Here is a 22,155-nt window from a genome sequence, read left to right on the forward strand (position 1 = left end):
TATCTCCATTCACCATATCAAGTCATCAAACTCTATCTGCAGTCGCGAAATCCACAATGACTTATGGTATGACCGGAATATATACTTCTGCACCTGACCACTTTTGGCCTAAGGCCTCTGATCGTATCATTATAATTGCGCATACAATCACTTTATCCTTCTACTATGAACTGCCCTAAATCGTGCCAAAGAAATCTTTTGGCTTCACTTAGTTCTGAATCCAAGTCTGTTGAGCATCATTTGTGCGATGAGCAGCAGTGCGTCAAGTCTCATGCTACTGCATTCCAACAAGTTCCACGCACTTGATGCCTAAAGATCAAGCCAGCCCAACTAAGCCCGCACTGGGCCTAGCAGGATCGCCATGGTCACCGCCTGGCCCTGGGAGGCTATCCTAAGTGGGCTAGCCTAACTTGCTGTTCCCGTGGTCACAGCGCATCCACATGGTTCCCAAGCCCGGGTTTGTATCACATCTCTTTCCCCCAACATCATCAACAAACCCCTCCGCCACGACGAGCACAACACCAACCACCCTCAGCCCTCTGTGAGGGATGCGCTCAAGGTAAGTCCACTCGGGGCTGCTTTCCCCTCTTCTTCTGCTCTTCCTTGCTTGCCACCTCCCGTCTCGCTGTTGAATCCGCCGTCGCGATCTCCTCGTCTGCTGCGACACCGCCTCGGCCCCTCCAACATCGTCCCGGTCCATACATAGCGGCTCTTCCAACTAAACACCGGATACTGCGCTCGTATATGATCCGATTGAGTGTGTTTCCGGCCTCGTTATTTTTTACTTCGATCCAACTTATTCAACGGGCTCGTCTGACTGCACCGCCGCCGATTAAGTCCCCTGACGTGCACCCCTGGGACGTGCACCCCTACACCAGCCTCGCCTGGTGTGGGCATAATGCCTTCCGCTGATGGGCCTTCTTCAACTCGCACCAACGGAACCAGTTCTCGATCGGATCAGCTTGCGTACTACAAGAAACAGTATGAACAGCTTGAGTCTGAGCTCGCCGATTTCCAGGCTTCCAGTCGCGAATTAGAGGCAGAGCTAGAGAAGGAAATTGAGGCGTCTGAGAAGCGTGAGCGACAGTTGAAGGAGAAGGTGGACAACCTGAGGTATGAAGTGGAGGAGTGGAAGGTTAGTCTGGTCACCCTTCCCTTTTCTTCCGCGTCATCAAACTCATTCCTTTTCCCCTAGTCGAAATACAAGCAATCCAAGTCAGAAGCCAGTACTGCCCAGAATGCACTGCAGAAAGAAATAACTTCGCTGCGTGATGCGAACCTGACACTACAACTGAAGTTGCGGGACACAGAAGTTGCCAATGATGATTACGAACGTCAGGCCCGGCATACCACCTCATCCCTGGAGGATATGGAGTCCAAGTACAATCAGGCTCTTGAGAGAGAGGTTCTACTGGATATGGAGTATAAACAAGGCGAGCAGGAACGGGAGAGTCTGCGCATTGAGAATCAACGGCTCCGTGATGAATTGAACGATCTGAAGATCGAAACTGAGATCGTTCAAGAGAGGCTCAGGAACAATAACCGCCGCCGCCGCCTAGCACCTCTTGGGCGCAGTCCCTCGACGCCGCATACTCCTGAGATCTTCGACCGCTCTCCTGGAGAATCGACAGTGTCTTCGCCGCTTTTCAGCACTCCTCCAACCAAACTATCGCTGACACTGGCTTCTGCAACTGCAACGCCACCGTCACCTCCAATGTCTGAAACGTCTAGTAGTATGCGCAAGTCATTGACTGCAGCGTCGGGGTTTCCCCTCCAGAAAGCATCGGCTTCCGAATCTTTTGGTACACGATCGCTTTATGGCAATAGACCGCAACGGTTTCAAGCCCACTCACGGGCTACCTCTTACGCATTTAGCAACGGTCGCTCCACCCCCTCTGCTACCATTACCAGACCTAGTTTGCCTAAAGCGAACAACACTACCGCAAATCGCCCATCTGGGATACCCAAATCCGGCTCTCTGCATCAGATTCGTGGACTTATTGGGAAGATGCAGAAACTGGAAGAGAGGGTTCAGTCTGCCAAGTCCAAGCTACCTCCTCCGTCAGAGACTGCTTCAAGAGCGTCCTCGCGTGCGGGCTCTATGCTCGATGCTAGTCCTGGTGCGGCGACAATTGCGATGCGGAGGGATACTCGCAAGCGACTAAGCGGCAGCAGCTTTAGCTCATCCGTTAGGGACGGCGATGGAGCCCCTTCGTATGTCACGTCCAGCCGTCCGTCTTATGGAACTAGGACACAAGGAGACAGTCGTCCTAGCAGTCGTACTAGTTTCTCCAGTTCTCTCAGTCACAGTACTCACCCAAGTGTGACGCCTTCTAACCGCCCAGAAAGTCGCCAGAGCCGTACGAAAACTCCACTGGGCCATTATTCTACCAATCCTACCACTGAAAGTCGGCGACCACGCTCGTCACTCAGCAACCCGGCGGGGCAGTCGACCCCAATTAACGGCATGTCTTACATAGACGAGGATGAAGACCTTGCCGAACAGTTCAATATGCGTGCAACGATCAGCTCAACGCGCCCTACTCGTCTTCCGTCATTCTCCAATCCAGCATTCTCTACACCTACTGGGTTGAAGAAACGGTCAACTAGCGGCATGACAGGAATTCCAGCACCTAGAACCTTGCGACGAGGAAATACCATGGGCCCGCCCAGAACGAAACCGAAGCCGGTGGCCGGTGACTTGGGTGAGACATTCTGAACGGCCGCGCGTTGGCTAGAGCACTTCTTTGACTTTCACGGCTGGCATTTTGCTTAATCATCACACCTGGCCGTTCAGGATACGGACAGTTTAACCCTTTCCCTTCACGCTGGATTCCCTCTTAAGAAGGTCCGTGGTGTTATTGGAAGATCCCGTTCTCGGAGTACATTGGAAAGGTTGTTTGCCTCGGTTGCTTATAGACTGGATTTCGTGTCATACCTCTCACCACATATCTGTACAGTCGGAGACTTGTATCACCGTGATGGTTTTGATTACTGCCGGGGACGATGCTTCTAGAGCTGAAGGCCCATCGGCGTCCAAGCTGTGTCTCAGCGCTTATTTCTTTGGGTTGTACATTTGGTCCTGTGTATCGTTGTATTAGGCGTTATAATACCCAGTGACTTTGAAATCAATAATCTACTCAACATATCACCCTTGCGTATTCCTGCATATTCCAGGTATGTATGAAGTAAGTGACTATAGGGGTTTTGTTGCCCACGGCTCGGGCCGAGGGTGGTGCTGTTTTTACCCCAGTAAGTTTAGTGCCTTGCAGACGCTTTGATCCATTCGGTGGTATGACGAGATCATACCTAAGCAGCAGAGCAAGAACCGAGCAGGTTTTCGACATACGAGGTGCCCCCGGAGTTGTTTCGGCTATGCAGGTGCAATTTTCTAGATTAATGTTGCAATCCACTGCAGGGAGATTACTTTTTTGGACATAAGGCCGCCATGTTTTAAAAGGTACTATGATGCAGTATCTGCCATATCCGATACTAACGGCAAGGTATCAATCGAAAGGCTTTCGCTTCAACTACTGAAGTGTTCGCCCTGAATCTCTTGAGATCCTTGCTATAGTCCCGATTCCGACCCGGCATTACAACGAATTCCCAACCTTTATTCTGAGATCGTCGACCCCACCGGTTGAAAGCCACGAAGGCACAAACACACAACCGTACGGCGCACAGCTCTGGCCTATAGCACAATGAGAGCCTGAGAGCCCAGGCATCCCGGGCCTTGCTTATCTCGAAACCCCAGCGCTTTCTCAAGGTAAAAAAAATTGAATTCAGTTCGCTTTCAGACAGAACAGAGACGGCATTTCAGTATCGCTCCGACTCTGTTTATGTACCAGTCACCGTTGAATCCTGGGGCTCCGTGAGTTGCGCCAGAATCAGGTTGAGTATGATGGCTGTGGATGATACGGTATGAGCCTGAAAGCAGGATGCTCATCAACTTCCCGAGTGGCAATATCTCGTCTCGACATTTCTTCCAACAGCCTGCAGAAGATGGATTTCAGGGAACGGCTTGGTCCCTCGGGAGAAGATTGCACATCATTCATGATATATTCGCAGCGGCAATGCCGATAATCTTATTGGCAGATTGGAGCTTATGTCAAATCAGACTTTATTCGGTATTGACTAGCTCGCCCTTTCCCCGAGTCTAGACTATCTAGCCGACGGATAACGGGCACTACGTGCTTCAAGAGAGATCGATCGTCTCTGCAGACTGTCTCCGCGAGCCTTGGGCCTAGAGTGTTGCACAAAATCGAATTTCCTGCTACTCAACAAGCCCAACTAAGTGCAAGAGACCTCCGTTCAAGGACACTATAGACGGCGGAAAAAGCTACCGTCTCATTTGGAGTCAAAAGGACGTCCCTACCATGGGGCAGAGGCAGCCACATCCTGATTTTCCTGCTGATCAAGCTAGAACCAACGCCCGATTGTTACTTACCGCAGTTCTAGTCGTGATCTCGTGGGTCTTAAAGACTTGCACCTGAGAATACCCGCCATACCACATATGGTTAGTTACCAGGCGATTTGCTGAGGCCGATCCTCTCCCGAGGACCAACTCCCCAACGTGAGCTTCATATCTGAAGGCTATGATTGGTGGGATACTTGACCGGTACCAACATGTCCGAAAACGTCTAGTTTACTTCTGCTCTCGGTACCACTACCGTTTTACTGGTTACCGTACGTATTGAGCTTACGGGCTGAGACCTCGATGACTGGACTACGGAATATTTTAAGAGCAACAACAGAGCATGGTTACTTTCCTGATGTATATCACTGGGAACTTGGCAAGAAAGATATTGAGACGTTTTATGTTTCAACGAACTTCCGGCGGCGATGCAAACTCGGACTTCTTGGAATCCTTCGAGGACAGACTTGGAGGAGTAAAACTCCCGAGCCGACATTTACTCCGGAACGAGTCCCGTACAAACTTAGCCTATGAAGTACTATGGAAATCTTACTGTACTCCGCATACTCCGGCCAACATGCAGTCAGCTTATACTCCGGAGAGATAAGCAGACAAGATGAGTAGACTTCTGTAGCGATATAAAGGCCGCTATAAATTCCCAGCTGAATGATTCACTGACACGATCCTCGCGTGTAGAGATCGTTCGACGTTGCTGAGATTCAAGCTGTCCATGAATCAGAGCGGATATATCAAACGCAGGGCTTATACTCCGTAAAAATACTGTACTCTGCGTAAATACCGAACAACACTCTGACTGGAAAACCAAAAAAGCCAACTCCAGCTTTCGGAGCGGAGTATTATTCCTTGGGGCCAAATGGACGTCATTGGGAGTTGGCACGGTACATGAGACACTAAGGATATTGGAATTGCATAGGCAGGCATACAGAGTAAAAACGGGGCAAAAAAGTGGTGGGAAGAGCGCGGGCGGCCCAACAATGCAGTCAATGGGGTGGGAATCCTGGATCCGGACTCCGAAGAAGATTCATTACTGCCGCGTATCCAGATTACGTTCCTGATCCAGCTCGGTCTTTTTCTAACGTTCTCCTCGCCTCTGTATCATATCCTTTTTTCCCTAGGGATAGAAAAGAAAAAGAATATTAGGATTCATTTTCCTCTTGTTCATTTCAGATTTCTTCTTCCGACTCTCTTTGGCCGGTGGTGGTAAGTACTGCGAAATCCTTCCGTTCCTGGCGCCCTGTACAGCCGTTTGCGGACGAGGCGAGTACAGTAGCTTTCGATTTTTCTGGGACCCTTCTGGTTAACGTTGCGTTCTGTCAGCCCAGCTCTTTCTCTCTTCATCCTCCTTCCGGCACGAATGCTCTCTTCTGCCTAATTGACTTCTCCTGGCACTTCTCTTCTGATTCTCTAACCCGGGCTTATCTCACATCCCTGTCGTTTCACGAATTGAACGAAGCCCGTATTCTCCCCTTCTCTCTGGACCTTCGGGCTGTTTCCGCCGACTTTCCTACTTTCCCCCCGAACTTCTTTTCGAGCTGCGCATAAATATATATCGCATGAGAAGCGTTTAATACATAATACTCAAACAGCCACTGCAACTATGGGCGTCCCAGACGGTACAACAAACGGCCACGGAGGCTCTCGAGCCGCCAAACACAACCTCCCCTCACATTTCATTGGTGGCAACCACTTAGAAGCTGCTGCCCCGAGTAGCGTCAAGGACTTTGTCGCTAACCATGAAGGTCACTCCGTCATCACCTCGGTGAGTTTTGCCTGGCTACGGTTGAAGAACAATTTGGAGGCGATCGGACCGGCGACTGACTAGAACCCTCACTTTCAGGTCCTTATCGCGAATAACGGTATCGCAGCCGTCAAGGAGATTCGATCCGTCCGAAAATGGGCCTACGAGACATTCGGCAACGAGCGTGCCATTCAATTCACAGTGATGGCAACCCCAGAAGATCTGGCGGCGAACGCCGACTATATCCGTATGGCTGATCAATATGTCGAGGTATGGGAACGCCTTCCGGATAATTCGGAGCGTATTCAATATAGGTCAATTTTGTTAAGTCTCCTCGCAGGTCCCTGGTGGTACGAATAACAACAACTACGCCAACGTCGAGCTGATTGTGGATGTGGCCGAACGGATGGACGTTCACGCCGTCTGGGCCGGTTGGGGTCACGCCTCTGAGAACCCCCGGTTACCAGAATCTCTAGCCGCTTCTCCCAAAAAGATCATCTTTATTGGACCTCCCGCCTCTGCGATGCGATCTCTTGGTGACAAGATTTCCTCTACTATCGTCGCTCAGCACGCAAAAGTACCGTGCATTCCGTGGTCTGGAACTGGTGTGGATGAGGTGAAGGTCGATGAGAACGGCATCGTTACGGTAGAGGACGATGTTTACAACAAGGGATGCACATTCTCGCCAGAAGAGGGTCTAGAGAAAGCCAAGCAGATTGGATTTCCCGTCATGATTAAAGCCTCCGAGGGTGGCGGTGGTAAAGGTATCCGTAAGGTTGAGAAGGAAGAGGACTTTATCAACCTGTACAATGCTGCAGCAAATGAGATTCCTGGGTCACCTATCTTCATTATGAAGCTTGCCGGTAACGCCCGCCACTTGGAAGTGCAGTTGTTGGCTGACCAGTACGGTAACAATATTTCGCTTTTCGGTCGTGACTGTTCCGTGCAGCGACGACACCAGAAGATCATTGAGGAGGCGCCAGTAACCATTGCGAACCCTACAACTTTCCAGGCCATGGAACGTGCCGCCGTGAGCTTGGGTAAGCTTGTCGGTTACGTCTCCGCCGGTACGGTCGAGTACCTGTACTCTCACGCTGATGACAAATTCTACTTCCTGGAGCTCAACCCGCGTCTGCAGGTCGAGCATCCCACCACTGAAATGGTCACTGGTGTCAACTTGCCCGCTGCCCAGCTCCAGATTGCCATGGGTATCCCTCTGCACCGTATCCGTGACATCCGTCTGCTTTATGGCGTCGACCCCAATACATCGGCGGAAATAGACTTCGACTTCTCCAGCGAAGAGAGCTTCAAGACCCAGCGCCGTCCTCAGCCGAAGGGACACACTACCGCTTGCCGTATCACTTCCGAAGATCCCGGTGAGGGCTTCAAGCCTTCTAGCGGAACCATGCACGAGCTGAACTTCCGAAGTTCATCTAACGTTTGGGGTTACTTCTCTGTCGGAACAGCGGGTGGTATCCATAGTTTCTCCGACAGCCAGTTCGGTCACATCTTCGCGTACGGAGAGAACCGCTCCGCCTCGCGAAAGCACATGGTCATTGCCCTGAAAGAATTGAGCATTCGTGGTGATTTCCGGACGACAATTGAGTACCTGATTAAGCTTTTGGAGACGCCAGCTTTCGAGGAAAACAAGATCACTACTGGTTGGTTGGATCAGCTGATTTCCAACAAGCTGACTGCAGAGCGTCCCGATACAACCGTCGCTGTGCTCTGCGGTGCTGTCACCAAAGCCCATCAGGCTAGCGAGGCGCGCCTTGAAGAGTACCGTAACGGCATTCAGAAGGGTCAGGTTCCCTCCAAGGATGTCCTGAAAACCGTCTTCACCGTGGACTTCATCTACGAGGGTAAGCGGTACAAGTTCACTGCCACCCGTGCCGGCCTTGACAGCTATCACCTCTTCATCAACGGTTCTAAGTGCTCGATTGGTGTGCGTGCCTTGGCTGACGGTGGACTTCTCGTCCTCCTCAACGGTCGGAGCCACAACGTATACTGGAAGGAGGAGGCAGCTGCTACCCGTATTAGCGTGGACGGTAAGACTTGCTTGCTCGAGCAGGAGAATGATCCCACTCAACTCCGTACTCCCTCTCCCGGAAAGTTGGTCAAGTTCACCGTCGAGAACGGAGAGCATGTCCGCGCCGGTCAGCCTTTTGCTGAAGTTGAAGTCATGAAGATGTACATGCCTCTCATCGCCCAGGAGGACGGTATTGTCCAGCTCATCAAACAGCCTGGTGCCACCCTTGAGGCTGGTGACATTCTTGGTATCCTTGCCCTTGATGATCCATCCCGTGTCAAGCATGCTCAGCCGTTCACCGAGCAGCTTCCGCCACTTGGACCCCCTCAGGTCGTTGGTAATAAGCCTGCTCAACGATTCTTCCTCCTGCACAGCATTTTGGAGAACATCTTGAAGGGTTTCGACAATCAGGTGATTATGAACTCTACTCTCAAGGACCTTATCGAGGTCCTTCGCGACCCCGATTTACCCTACAGCGAATGGAACGCCCAGTCTTCCGCCCTCCACTCCCGCATGCCCCAGAAATTGGATGCTCAGCTTCAAAACATTGTTGACCGCGCTCGGTCACGCAAGGCCGAGTTTCCAGCCAGGCAGCTGCAGAAGACTATGGTTCGATTCATTGAAGAGAATGTCAACCCTGCTGACGCCGAGATCCTGAAGACTACACTTCTTCCTTTGGTTCAGGTTATCAACAATTACATCGAAGGCCTGAAGGCGCACGAATACAAGGTGTTCGTTGGACTTCTCGAGCAGTACTACGCTGTGGAGAAGCTGTTCTCTGGCAGCAAAGCTCGATATGAGGATGGTATCCTTGCCCTCCGTGAGGAGCACAAGGATGATGTCGCCACTATTGTGCAGATCGCCCTGTCTCACAGCCGCATCGGCGCCAAGAACGACCTCATCCTTGCGATCCTGTCGATCTACCGTCCCAACCAGCCTGGAATGGCCAATGTGGGCCAGTACTTCAAGTCGATTCTGAAGAAGCTGACGGAGATTGAGTCGCGTGCTGCGGCCAAGGTCACCCTGAAGGCTCGTGAAGTCCTCATCCAGTGCGCTCTGCCTTCGCTGGAGGAGCGTCTTTCCCAGATGGAGCTCATTCTGCGCTCCTCTGTTGCGGAGTCTCAGTACGGCGAGACCGGCTGGGCCCACCGTGAGCCCGACCTCGGTGCTCTCAAGGAGGTCGTTGATTCCAAATACACCGTGTTCGACGTCCTGCCACGCTTCTTCGTTCACAAGGATGCGTGGGTCACTTTGGCGGCTCTCGAAGTCTATGTGCGCCGCGCCTACCGTGCTTACTCAATTCAGGGTATCCAATATCACCACGAGGGAGAGCCAGCATTCCTGTCTTGGGACTTCACAATGGGCAAGCTGGGTCAGCCTGAGTTCGGTTCCATGACTGCCGTCACCCACCCCTCCACGCCAAGCACGCCTACCACTGAATCAAACCCCTTTAAGCGCGTCTCCTCAATCAGCGACATGTCCAACTTGCTAAACGACAGCCCAACCGGGACTCCCAGAAAGGGTGTCATCCTTCCTGTACAGTACCTCGAAGATGCCGAAGAGTACCTCACCAAGGCTTTGGAAGTGTTCCCAAGGGCTGGCACTAGGAAGCCTAGCGACCATGGACTGATTGCCTCTCTTGAGGGGAAGCGCCGCCCGGCTCCCCGTGCTGACAGCGAGTCTACTGAGCTGACCGGAGTCTTAAACATCGCCATCCGTGACATCGAGGAGCTTGATGATGCCCAGATCGTTGCTCAGATCAGTAAGCTCGTTTCTAGCTTCAAGGACGAGTTTTTTGCTCGCCGCATTCGTCGTGTGACGTTCATCTGCGGCAAGGATGGTGTCTACCCCAGCTACTACACCTTCAGGGGTCCCAACTATGAAGAGGATGAGAGTATCCGCCACAGCGAGCCTGCCCTTGCCTTCCAGCTCGAACTCAACCGTCTTTCCAAGTTCAAGATCAAGCCCGTATTCACAGAGAACAGGAACATCCATGTCTACGAGGCAATTGGCAAGGGGCCTGAGAACGACAAGGCTTTGGACAAACGGTACTTTGTTCGTGCTGTCGTCCGTCCCGGCCGACTCCGTGACGATATCCCCACTGCGGAGTACCTTACCTCGGAAGCTGACCGCTTGATGAATGACATTCTCGACGCCCTTGAGGTCATTGGCAACAACAACTCCGATCTCAACCACATCTTCATCAACTTCTCCCCCGTCTTCAACTTACAGCCCAAAGATGTGGAAGAGGCATTGGCAGGCTTCTTGGATCGCTTCGGCCTTCGCCTATGGCGCCTTCGTGTCACTGGTGCTGAGATTCGCATTCTATGCACCGATCCCGCCACTGGCATGCCATACCCTCTGCGTGTGATCATTAGCAACACTGTTGGCTATATTATCCAGGTTGAGCTTTACATCGAGAAAAAGTCCGAGAAGGGCGAGTGGCTTCTTCACAGCATTGGTGGCACCAACAAGCTTGGATCCAACCACTTGCGTCCGGTTTCCACCCCTTACCCTACCAAGGAGTGGCTGCAGCCTAAGCGCTACAAGGCTCACGTCATGGGTACTCAATATGTCTACGACTTCCCTGAGCTCTTCCGTGAAGCTTTCCAGAACTCGTGGACCAAGGCCATAGAGAAGAGCCCGAGCTTGATCGAGCGTCGTCCTCCCCTTGGAGAGTGCATGGAATACAGCGAGCTTGTCTTGGACGACACCGACAACCTGGTCGAGATTTCTCGCGGCCCTGGTACCAACACCCACGGTATGGTTGGATGGATAGTTACTGCTCGCACCCCCGAGTATCCCGAAGGCAGACGCTTCATCATTGTTGCGAACGACATTACCTTCCAGATCGGTTCGTTTGGTCCATTGGAAGACAAGTTCTTCCACAAATGCACCGAATTGGCTCGTAAGCTCGGTATCCCTCGTGTCTACCTTTCTGCCAACTCTGGTGCTCGCATTGGTATGGCGGATGAGCTCATCCCGTACTTCTCCGTTGCTTGGAACGACCCTGCCAAGCCTGAGGCTGGCTTCAAGTACCTTTACCTCACTCCTGAGGTGAAAGAGAAGTTCGACGCCAGCAAGCAGAAGGAGGTTATCACTGAGCTGATTCATGATGAGGGTGAGGAGCGCCACAAGATCACCACCATTATCGGTGCCAAGGATGGTCTTGGAGTTGAGTGTCTTAAGGGTTCTGGTCTCATTGCTGGTGCCACTTCCCGCGCTTACGAAGACATTTTCACCATTACTCTCGTCACCTGCCGTTCAGTCGGTATTGGTGCCTACCTCGTCCGTCTTGGCCAAAGAGCTATTCAGGTCGAGGGCCAGCCTATCATTCTTACTGGTGCTCCTGCCATCAACAAGCTGCTGGGAAGAGAAGTCTATACTTCCAACCTGCAGCTTGGTGGTACTCAGATCATGTACAGGAACGGTGTTTCTCACATGACCGCTGCCAACGACTTCGACGGTGTCGAGAAAATTGTCGACTGGCTTGCCTTCGTCCCCGAAAAGAAGGGCTCTTTGCCTCCCATCCGACCCCTCGCCGACCCTTGGGATCGTGACGTTTCTTACCACCCTCCTGCAAAGCAAGCCTACGATGTCCGTTGGCTCATCAATGGTAAGGAAGACGAGGAAGGCTTCCTCCCTGGTCTTTTCGACGCTGGCTCCTTCGAGGAGGCTCTTGGTGGCTGGGCTCGCACTGTCGTTGTTGGTCGTGCTAGACTTGGTGGCATCCCCATGGGTGTTATCGCTGTCGAGACACGCTCTGTGGAGAACGTTACTCCTGCTGATCCTGCTAACCCCGACTCCATGGAAATGATTACCCAGGAAGCTGGCGGTGTCTGGTACCCTAACTCGTCCTTCAAGACTGCCCAGGCCCTCCGTGACTTCAACAACGGCGAGCAGCTTCCCGTCATGATATTGGCTAACTGGAGAGGATTCTCTGGTGGACAACGTGACATGTACAACGAGGTTCTCAAGTACGGTTCCTACATCGTCGATGCTCTCGTCAAATACGAGCAGCCCATTTTCGTGTACATTCCTCCCTTCGGTGAACTCCGTGGTGGTTCTTGGGTCGTTGTCGATCCCACCATTAACCCCGACCAGATGGAAATGTACGCCGATGAGGAGGCCCGTGGTGGTGTCCTGGAGCCCGAGGGTATCGTTAACATCAAATTCCGCCGCGACAAGCAGTTGGAGACCATGGCTCGTTTGGACCCTACTTATGGAGAACTTCGCCGCGCTCTTCAGGACAAGAACCTCAGCAAGGAGAAGCTTTCCGACATCAAGGACAAAATGGCTGCCCGCGAGGAGCAACTCCTTCCTGTTTACATGCAGATTGCATTGCAGTTTGCCGATCTCCACGATCGTGCTGGCCGCATGCAAGCCAAGAACACCATCCGCCAGGCCCTCTCCTGGAAGAACGCTCGTCGCTTCTTCTACTGGCGTGTTCGCCGCCGTATTACCGAGGAGTACATTATCAAGCGCATGCTCACCGCATGCCCTGCTCCTGTGCAGGGTGAAGGCAGCGGAGCCGTCGCCCAGGGCGTGTCGCCTGCCCCTAGCGACTCCCCTCGCATCACCCATCTCCGCACTTTGCACTCATGGACTCCCTTCCTCGAGAACGAGGTTGAGAATGACGACCGTCGCGTCGCCACCTGGTATGAGGACAACAAGGAGCTCATCCAGGAGAAGATTGAAGCTCTCAAGTCTCAAGCCATCGCTTCCCAAATCTCCGACGTCCTCTTCAGCAACCGCGAAAGCGGCCTCAAGGGCATTCAACAGGCTCTCAGCTTCCTCCCCCTTGAAGAGAAAGAGTCCATTCTCAAATACCTCGGATCCAACTAGATTCATGGAGTCCCCCATTGTCTCTTCGAAGAACAAATGTACTCCTTGTGAAGGATTTATTTATTGCATTACTACTATCTTCTTTTAAAGCGCCTTCCTTGTTCTTCCCTTTACATTCTTCAGAATCAAACTTCTTTAAGGCTGACGATTACTGATTGCTTGACGGTGGCTTGTTATGTTTGCTTTGACTGGGTTAGAAGGCACATGATATGGAATGGTTTGGATTTTGCATTTACTGTTGCGTCTTTGTTATTTAGCTTTTACATCTTATTGAATGGAATACTTCATAAAAATACCTGCACTTATATGCCTTCAATAGATATTGTAGTCTCTAAAAAAGGGACCATCTGACGCCCGGTCCCTACTCCGAAGCTTATGTGTTTGCTACTTAGACAGGTCTAATAGTTCTTAGATATGAGCTGCTGGTATTTGACACTAGATTCACTCTCTCCGTGACTAGCGCTATGATTATTTACCATGACTCAGAGAACGACAGAACGAGTGATTACCCGTCTCCTAGAATGGGCAACCAAACCCAAAGTAACTCTCGGCAAAGTCGTCCTACATGAGAGCTATGCAGCTCGTCAGTGAATTGATAATGGGACGGAACCGGAAAAGAAGAAAGCGAGAACATCTGGGCCAGCCGGTATATGCGAAACGCGAAAGGAGGAGGAACTCCTGGCAAGTACGACCATCGTTCTGTCTTTACCCGGGGTAGAGACAGCCTCTATTCTAGTCTACGGCCACTGTGATGAGATGCGAAAGAAGCTCTACATCGTCCACGAGGATCTGCTCATTATATGTGCCGCATTCCTCTTGGAACCCCCAAAGATGTGTCTTAATCGAGCAAGGAAGAAGAACAGCGTTGCAGGGGTAAATGCTTGCATCGTTATTGGCCAATTTCGAATTGCGGAAGGGTAGACGAGTCTCCTCTTCCATATGTAGTATGTATTTCTTGATAGTTGAGTGAGTTTGGATTAAAGATGTAGCAAGCAAGTTTGGTGCCTAAAAGACGGTTTGATATTACGTCTTCGACGAGTTCGAGAGTTTTCTGCCTTGCGGGATGACTAGAATACCATACACAAGTATGGCAGCACAGAATTTGTGAATAATTTCGTTACTCTGTTTTCTGACTGACTGTGACAAAGGGTGACGTTGGACTGGCTTGCTGCAACTTATTGCTATTTTCTAAGAATTACTACGGCAACCAATGTTTGGCATAAGGCTTTGGTGATATTGTAAAGGTGAGAAAAGAGAATACAATAAAAATGCCAAAACTAGCAGAAATGAAGCTATCCAGAGGATTCCAAGGCTCTGGAGACAGGTATTCACGCGCAGAAAGCTGACCCTTGATCTGTCTGCCCATCCAGCTTCAAGCAACATAGCCCTTATGGCCCTTCTGTACATATTTCACCCATCATGTTGTATGATCTCCTGTATATGCCTTATTCTGTATCTTTAGGAGTCTCCTTCGGACGACCAGTGCGCTTGCCATCCTCCACATATTCAAGCTTAACCCTCATGCATTGAGCAGGATCGTAGCCACGATCTTGACCCTTCTGAATTATGTCCCGTGTTGTGAAGCATCGTGGCTATATCTGTTGGCTGAATCCCTAGGGCCCAGTAGGAAAGATTTTAACTCGAAGCTCGTTTGGATAAGGCGCTGGCATTGTAGATATCGCAGGCAGGAAAGGGCGCATACGGTTCGGAGGCAGAATCAGAGGCAGAGAGGCAAATATAGCAGAAAAAGCGCTTCAAAACAATAAACCACTGTCTGATTTGTAATAGCGATTTGGGGGAAGCTTCGAAAATGAGAAAAAGCTATGTTGTTTGCTTTGGAAGATCTATATCTCAACTTAGTTAAGCTACTTGTCTAATGACCTGTATTTGTATTACAGGACTTGACATCAAATGTCACTAGTGCGGCGAAGACTTTTGTTGTACAACCCCGGTATAGTTCCGATATTTGTTGCGAGGTTGGAAATCTAATCGCACTGTATCATACGTTCGGCTACTTTGACATGCTCGTCTAAACTTTTAAAGCGATTGCGTCTCAAGAGAGTTATTTGTTTATAAATCAAAATGCTCATATCAAATTTGCGCAGGGGGTATTATATCAAAAGCAACGAGGTCATGAGAAAGGGTCGTCGTGGGATAGGAAGATAAAGTCATACAGTGACGGGGTATATACATGAGAAACAAGTGAGGTACATAAGCACAGTGGACGGGATAAGGTGATTAGGCAAGCTGTCTTTCCAGACTGCGACCCGGCCCTGGGGTGAGAATAGGCGGTAAATTTCGGTATGGCTCTCTGAGCCCACGACTGGTGTTGACTGCACCAACGCTCTGATCATCAAGATGCAGTTGTCGGTTGAGATCAACGTGAAGTTGATCTGGCAATGGAGGCGGGCCGAGGTATCTAGGATTTGGGGGAACGGACGGGTGCTGCATAGGAAAGGTCACAGGCTCGTTAGGGCCACCCGGAAGTGTGACATGGGTTGCGTGTAGGGTGCGAGCGATGTCTTCGAGGAGGACCTCCATTGGAGCGATATAGGCGATGCGAAGTGCCTCGGACCATGCGAGAACAGCTCCACAAACGCGGCCAGTGGATTTTTCAAAGACCCAAGCGCCAGAATCACCGGGAACTACAGAGCGAGGTTAGTATAAAAAGGGAGAAAGTTAACGAGAATGCTGGCAAGCAACACTCACTCACCTCCGAAGTTTCCATCCACCCCGAAGCTCGTGGAGAAGGTGTGCCGACCATGTAGCTTCACCATTGTTAACGCCTTCGAAATCTGTCCAGTTTGTAACCCGCTAGTTCGGCCACAGCAATGAACATTGAGACCACCAAGCTCTTCAAACCGTGCTATGTCGTTCAAGAGGATGGGGTTCCGTTGTTGTAGGGGCATCGGCTCACCCGGTCTCCGTCTTGCTGGAGCCACTGAAGAGTGGGACGGCTTGTCGTAGACAATATTCCTCGCGTCCAAACGATCCTGGTTGATCTTAATCAAAGCCCAGTCGATTTCATGCTTGATGCCCTGTCGTGTCCAGCGTCGAACGCCTGAGGAAGCATAAACGTATCCGAAAGTGTGGGAAGCGAGATGTTCGTCATCTCTGTCCTCGGGACTTGGGAAGAAATCTTCGCGAACGTCATCAATGGCAGGCTGGGTTACAAACACGGGAGGCTCTTCTCCAGGTTCGATGCCAGCTGTGTCTCCGATCGACGCTCTGTCATCGTCATCGTAAGCAAGGTCGTCGTCACCCTCGTCAGATGAATATCCTTCAGAGAGCGCAAAGTCATCATAGTAATCATCGCCATCCTCGTCATCGGAGACTTCGAATTCGAGACTATGTGCAGAGGAGTCATCATCCCAAGCTGACATGAGCTGTGAATTTTGAGAAGCCAGATCGCGAGGCCAGTTTCCGGCCGACCGAAGCGGAGCATCCTCCAAAGCTTCATGTAAATCATCCGCATCCTCTTGATCGCTAGGAGCCTCGAGCATGTGGTGTACTGTCATACCGTAGGGAACACCGTCAACTAGAATGGCACCACCGTACGACACGGGAGGGAGATGTTCTTCATTCATGAAGGCGCCCATGGATGCACCGCAGAGAGGCCTCGGTTGAAAACAGGGGTTAGGGTCTTGCGGAGGAGGAGGGGCTTCGATAGTGCTAAGAGGCCCGGTCTTTGCAGGGCGGCGGCGCTTTTTCCGCGGGACTTTTGATCGCTCAATATCTCCGCGAAGCACAAGCAAGTCCCAGTCTTCTTTGTCATCAAGAGGAAAGTACTTCTTCAGCGCCGCCCTAACCTTCTTAACGCTAGCGCAAGTCACACAAACTGTCGTCCTCGCATTTTCCAAACCGTCGCCCGTCATCATGAGAGTGACACCGCATGATTCAGACGAATCCTTCAATATCTTCTGCAGCAGCTTCCTCAATTTGGGCAGCATGCGGAAGTTCCACTCATCGAGGTGTTCTTGAGGAATTTCGACCGTTGTAAGTTTCTTGAATGTGCGCTTCCTCAGCCTTTTTTCCTCAAGCCCGATCTTCATTAATTTGGTCTCAGGAGTAGGAGCCACAGCCACCGGTTGCGAGAAACGGGTTACTTGCTCGGATCCCTTGTATTCTCGCGCAGCTTGCTTTGCGGCATCTGCTTCAGAACCAGGGACAAGCGCTAGAGGAAGACAGTCGTCCAGCTCTTCAGCTGCCGGAGCAGAAAAAATGTCAATCCTGCAGCACGACCAAGTTATTTTACACAGGGTGTAAACGAAGTTCATGGAGAAGGCAAAAGTGCTCTCGGGTGCCGAGAGATCCAAGACCGGGTAGTGGAAGGTCTGAGGTATTCTCAAATTGAGGTCATCAAATGGCTGGGTCGAAAGGTGGAAATTTGGTGCATCGAGACATAGTTGAACCACATGAATGTATGCACTACCGCACTTGGGGCCCAGCTTTTTCAGATACATACTCTCCACCCTTTGCTTAAACATAGAGTTGTTGTATTTGAACTTCCACAGGCGACTGATCGGCGTCCAAAGGCCAATCTCCATCAGGACCAAACCGAGAGAGTAGAGATCGTATGCCCAGGCTGCATCATCTTCAATCAGCCTCTTATCGTCGGGATGGCGGTACATATTCGAAGAAAGCGGCTCCGGAGACGGGTTGTTCCCGGAGAACTGAGCGAAGGAGGTGAGATAAGGACGACGGAGATTCTCAGTAACTCCAACTTGGTTTTGATTTGAGTTTGTCAGACCCTGGAAGATGAGAACATTGTGGCTGTTAATATTTCCGTGAACGAGGTTCTGACTTCTGAGCTGCAATACAGCCATGAGGAGGTCATAAGCTAAGCGGAACCTAGTCTCCAGGCTCGGTACCGGAAAGTCGTCTCCCATTTGGAGAAGCGAGACCAAGGGCTTAGGCTTCAGATCATTCAGAAGGTCGGTAGGGTTCTGGAGAAACGGGAAATAGTCGATTGGCATTTGATAGACGAAAGCGTAACGAGAATTGGGTCGGTCAATGTAGTACCCAAGAAAGTTCAGTAGTCCAAGGTGGGAGACCCGCGCATTCTGGACCAGCTGATCAAGTGTCTGATGCACATTGTCAAGCCGTGCATCTTCAGGATAGGGAGGTTCAGAGGACGAGTCAAGCACCATTGGGGTGTATTCAACGAGGATGCTAACGGTAGCATCCTTAAAGTTGTGGCGGAAAGGGAGAGCTGATGTTTTCATGCGGCCAAGGACTCGAGAGTTTGTGGAAGCGGCGACCATCTCATATGGAGGTGGATTATTGTCGTGGGATGCACCGGTTAGTTGTAATGCTGAACGGTCGATTAGATACCTCTTTGGTTCGATAGAAGCTTTACTGAAAGCTTTATTGAACTTGGGTTGTTCGAAAACGGGTGACTGGGTGATGGCATGGAGATTGGTGAAAGAAGAGTATTCAAACGCCTCCTTGGACTTCGGTGACTGAGGACTCTGATGTCTTTGCGTACTATCAAAGGACGCACCATGAAATGATTTTGAGTTCTGAAGGATTGTGCGGCCCAGATCACCGCCAGGACTGCCGACCTCGGGGGAGGGATAAGACCGGGTGCGACTCTTCCCCGAAGGCTGTGCACTGGCGGTCATATCGCGGCGAGAGCCAGAAAGGTCGTAAAGGACGTCGATGCATGCCGTCAACTCAGTGAGCAGGGTCTTGGAACGAGCGATCTCAGCGCTGGTCCAATTGGCCTTGTTCGAGAAACCGCCGAGGCCATCAGCCGCGGGAGACTCCGCTTTACCTCCCTTCGGAGGTAGATCTGAGGCGCCCTTATTCTGTAGCCGTTCCGCCTCGCTGAGTATATCTTGAATCGACGACATCACGCTTTCCACCACATCACTAAAACCAGCTTGCGTCAGCGATTCGTCGATATCGTTCGGCTGAGCGGCGCTCGCGTCGCTCCAGTCCAAGCCCCACGCCAGAAGCCTATCCCTCTGTGTCTTGAAATTACGGTGGATGGAAACAAGCTCGGGGTCATCGGCGGCGTTGGAGGCGGTAGTGACGCTCTCACAGGATGTCTTGGTGTCGGTATACATCTTCGTGAGACGGCGCTGGAGGTATGAACCCCCATGGTGCGGGAGTACGGACATCTTGGCGACACCGGAGACGACTCGGGCGGATGCGGGGGCGGGGGTTGGTCTCAGAACATTTCAGAGGCGAGCGCTGTCGGTGAGCGAGCTGATAAAGCCAGAAATATTGAAGCACTAACAGCACGACGTCGATAGACGAGAAAGTTAGGAGAGGCTGCAGTAGAGGAGCAGGTTGCAATAAGAATACCTTGGCCGTGGGAGGGAATTGTGCTGCCTAACCAATAAGGAGTGGCGAGTGAAGCAAAGCCTCATCGTCAAGCCACAGATCGGGAGAATCACGTGGCAGGCAACCACTTTGATGTGCTGACTCAGTGCATCGGCGACCCACCTAACTAGCTACTAAACCGAAGCTATACACAATGATCTACTAACACCTCCGCATCAACAGATCTTCGTTACGATCTTCATCATCTATCCCTTGGCACCAACTTATCATTTTTTGATGCCTAAGCTGGCGGTCTGCAACTATCTGGATTCATGATAGCTGGTGGACTCAAGAGCATTGACCATTATGATAAGCTTACTAGATCCATTCATGCTTGCGAACCAGATCGAGGACTAGCTCCTGCTGTTTTGTGTTGCCCTTGGGACAGGCAGAACAGTTCCCCAAATTCAATCTCGTGACTTGGCCGATGGCTTACGACCTAGCCAGTCATTAACGTAATTATTATCCGAACGATTCACCTGCTTCTAGAAAACGAGACGGCTGGCTTGTGATTAAGGGTGCAACCTGCCATATACCCATGACGGTCTCCAACACAATCACGAATCTCCGTTGGATTATGGACTAGAAGAGCTCCGAGGCCTTTATCTAGGCGTCGAAATCGCCCGCGTCGGTAAATTGGGGCCTGGAAACAAGGAAGTTCCCATGTCTCCTTGACTAACGACTCTTACAGAACAGGCATTATCGTCAGTTGCTACAATTTTGGCTGCTTTGCTGGCTGCATCTGTGTGTCACCCCTTCTTTCCATGGTTGGCTACCTTGCTGTTCTCGTAATTGACGACTCCAGTGAATTTTGTAATTGGTGAAAAGCTTGAATGACGTCGGACGATATGGATCGCCATGGTGTTTGTGCTGGTAGGGGCGGTGTTGGTACCTAGTGAAGAGCAAAGTAATATATGGATTAGACATATCAACCAGATACTACGCTCGAATTGCGTGCAAAGACCCTACTATGGTCAAGGACTGGAAGATAGTTAAGGACTGGAAGATTGTCAAGAACTGGAAGCAAATGCAGATGCCTGGCCCGCACGAGGTATTTGGTCCGCTAGATCCGCCAACGAGAAATCTATCAGCCTAGCGTAGGTGGGTGACGTTTCGACCAAGCCGAATTGAGAATGCTGCGTCGTCTCAAGCAATTCTACTTACGAGCGTGTGCTGCTGCGCGTCCGGCCCTTCGACCAAAAACGGCCCCGGACGTAAGACCACTTCCCCCAGGATAATTATCCCAAAACAGCCCTCCCAACATCTCACCAGCACAGTACAACCCAGGCACCGGTGAATCTGTAGCCGATGAGATGACGCCGCCAGTTTCATAGTCGACAGCTAACCCGCCAAACGTAAAGGTCACACCGCAGGTCACTTTAACAGCAACATACGGCCCCCGCTTAAGCGGCGTGGCCCAGTTCGACTTTGGCAGGGCCAGCTTCCTACGTCTTGACTGCGTAGATAGACCATCCTTGATGGCTGGGTCCCACTTGTGGTTCGGATTCTCATCCTGAAAAGCCGCAACAGCCTCATTATACTCCCTAATTGTATCCAAAAACTGGTTTGGATCTCGTAATCCACGCTTGGCACATTGATCAGCCAGCTCTTCCAATGTATCCCCTGTAATCCTCTCCACAATCTCCTCCCGATACTCCTCTGCTCGTAACCAAGGCACCATATTGGCGTCCCAAACCTGAAACGCAACATGGCCCGGCTGTGCCAGAATCGCCTTCCCAAATACCGCATATGTATAGTTCCTCATGTCGACACCCTCATCAACAAATCGCTTTCCCTCGGCGTTAATCATAAGTCCCAACGGATACCCCGATTTTGTAAACTCGTTTGAGATTTCCCGGTCCCCGGAGTCAGCTGGTGCACTCGCATCCCATGCCACAGAGTGACACCCAGACCAATTCCCCGCTTGCTTTGCGGATGCATCGCGGATGGCCATCTCGAGACATGCGCCATTGTTGTACGGTGTGCCGCGGACATGTGCAAAATCCCAGCCAGGACCGAGGAACTGTGCCCTCATCCGAGGGTTCGCTTCGAAGCCGCCAGCGGCGAGGATAACAGATTTGGTAAGGATTTCTCGTTCGCCGAGCTCCAAGTCGGGGGTGGAGCCAGAAGATTCAGAGGTAGAAGTGTTTTGCACAATCACAGAGCGGATACCACCAGTAGAGGGATCAAGAATAAGCCGTTTCGCTGCTGTGTCGAACAAAATTTGTACGCCTAGCTTCTCGGCCGCGCGTCGTTCATCCTCAATTAGACCCTTGCCCCCATACTGCGTCTTCAAACACATCCCGCCCCAGAATTTGAACCGCCCATCAATCTCATAAGCCTGGCGGTTAAAACTCAACTGGAAGCGCACTCCATGCTCTGCTAGCCACTTGACCGCATCGCTGCTATCCCCCACAAGCGTCCTCACAAGATCGAAATCTGATCGTCCAACACAAACCCGCGCAATGTCACCAAAGAAGTCTGCCGGTTTGTACGGCTCAATATCGATTTTCGATGCTTTCTCCTGGTCGACGTTGTTCACGAGCGGAAGGATGTCATGTAGGCCGGCATGGACAGTTCTGAAGGCTCCGGCTGTGAAGTAGGAGTTTCCTCCTGCCCAGTGCTCGGGACAGGAGTCGATAAGGAGGACTCGACCTGCTCCAGATTCGGCGGCTGAGATCGCGGAACAGAGGCCCGCGTTGCCGCTGCCGATTACGAGGACATCAATTTCCGGGGTGGAAGACATCATGAGAGGATCGTGTTCAGTTCTGAGGTCAA

At 51.3% G+C, this 22,155-nt stretch overlaps 4 protein-coding genes across 4 annotated transcripts; 2 read left to right on the forward strand and 2 right to left on the reverse strand.

Moving 5' to 3' along the window:
* Window positions 1–799: 799 nt before the first annotated feature.
* Window positions 800–2,884, forward strand: nde1 (nuclear distribution protein NudE). Its single transcript, XM_073745254.1, has 2 exons — window positions 800–1,135; window positions 1,196–2,884. Exons 1-2 carry the CDS (start codon window positions 899–901, stop codon window positions 2,717–2,719), a joined length of 1,761 nt encoding a protein of 586 aa, XP_073599730.1. The 5' UTR covers window positions 800–898; the 3' UTR covers window positions 2,720–2,884.
* Window positions 2,885–5,862: 2,978 nt separating this feature from the next.
* BDW70DRAFT_94994 (acetyl-CoA carboxylase ACC1) lies at window positions 5,863–13,149 on the forward strand. The gene is made up of 3 exons (XM_073745255.1): window positions 5,863–6,194; window positions 6,273–6,443; window positions 6,514–13,149. Exons 1-3 carry the CDS (start codon window positions 6,033–6,035, stop codon window positions 13,045–13,047), a joined length of 6,867 nt encoding a protein of 2,288 aa, XP_073599731.1. The 5' UTR covers window positions 5,863–6,032; the 3' UTR covers window positions 13,048–13,149.
* Window positions 13,150–15,093: 1,944 nt separating this feature from the next.
* BDW70DRAFT_129113 (uncharacterized protein) lies at window positions 15,094–19,309 on the reverse strand. The gene is made up of 2 exons (XM_073735547.1): window positions 15,761–19,309; window positions 15,094–15,692 (listed from the first exon to the last, which is right to left on the reverse strand). Exons 1-2 carry the CDS (start codon window positions 19,170–19,172, stop codon window positions 15,286–15,288), a joined length of 3,819 nt encoding a protein of 1,272 aa, XP_073599732.1. The 5' UTR covers window positions 19,173–19,309; the 3' UTR covers window positions 15,094–15,285.
* Window positions 19,310–20,533: 1,224 nt separating this feature from the next.
* Window positions 20,534–22,123, reverse strand: BDW70DRAFT_147622 (FAD binding domain-containing protein; the record flags this gene model as incomplete). Its single annotated transcript, XM_073738746.1, has 1 exon — window positions 20,534–22,123. One exon carries the CDS (start codon window positions 22,121–22,123, stop codon window positions 20,534–20,536), a length of 1,590 nt encoding a protein of 529 aa, XP_073599733.1.
* Between the last annotated feature and the right edge of the window lie 32 nt (window positions 22,124–22,155).

The sequence above is a fragment of the Aspergillus foveolatus genome, assembly GCF_047715535.1.
Source record: "Aspergillus foveolatus strain CBS 279.81 unplaced genomic scaffold BDW70scaffold_5, whole genome shotgun sequence".
NCBI lineage: Eukaryota > Fungi > Ascomycota > Eurotiomycetes > Eurotiales > Aspergillaceae > Aspergillus > Aspergillus foveolatus.

Coding starts and splice junctions, on each gene's coding strand:
- nde1 (XM_073745254.1), top strand. CDS start 899: ATGCCTTCCGCTGATGGGCCTTCTTCAACTCGCACCAACGGAACCAGT. Junction 1,136..1,195: donor ATGAAGTGGAGGAGTGGAAG/GTTAGTCTGGTC, acceptor CTTTTCCCCTAG/TCGAAATACAAGCAATCCAA.
- BDW70DRAFT_129113 (XM_073735547.1), bottom strand. CDS start 19,172: ATGTCCGTACTCCCGCACCATGGGGGTTCATACCTCCAGCGCCGTCTC. Junction 15,693..15,760: donor GGTGGATGGAAACTTCGGAG/GTGAGTGAGTGT, acceptor CTCGCTCTGTAG/TTCCCGGTGATTCTGGCGCT.
- BDW70DRAFT_94994 (XM_073745255.1), top strand. CDS start 6,033: ATGGGCGTCCCAGACGGTACAACAAACGGCCACGGAGGCTCTCGAGCC. Junction 6,195..6,272: donor GTCACTCCGTCATCACCTCG/GTGAGTTTTGCC, acceptor CCTCACTTTCAG/GTCCTTATCGCGAATAACGG. Junction 6,444..6,513: donor TGGCTGATCAATATGTCGAG/GTATGGGAACGC, acceptor GTCTCCTCGCAG/GTCCCTGGTGGTACGAATAA.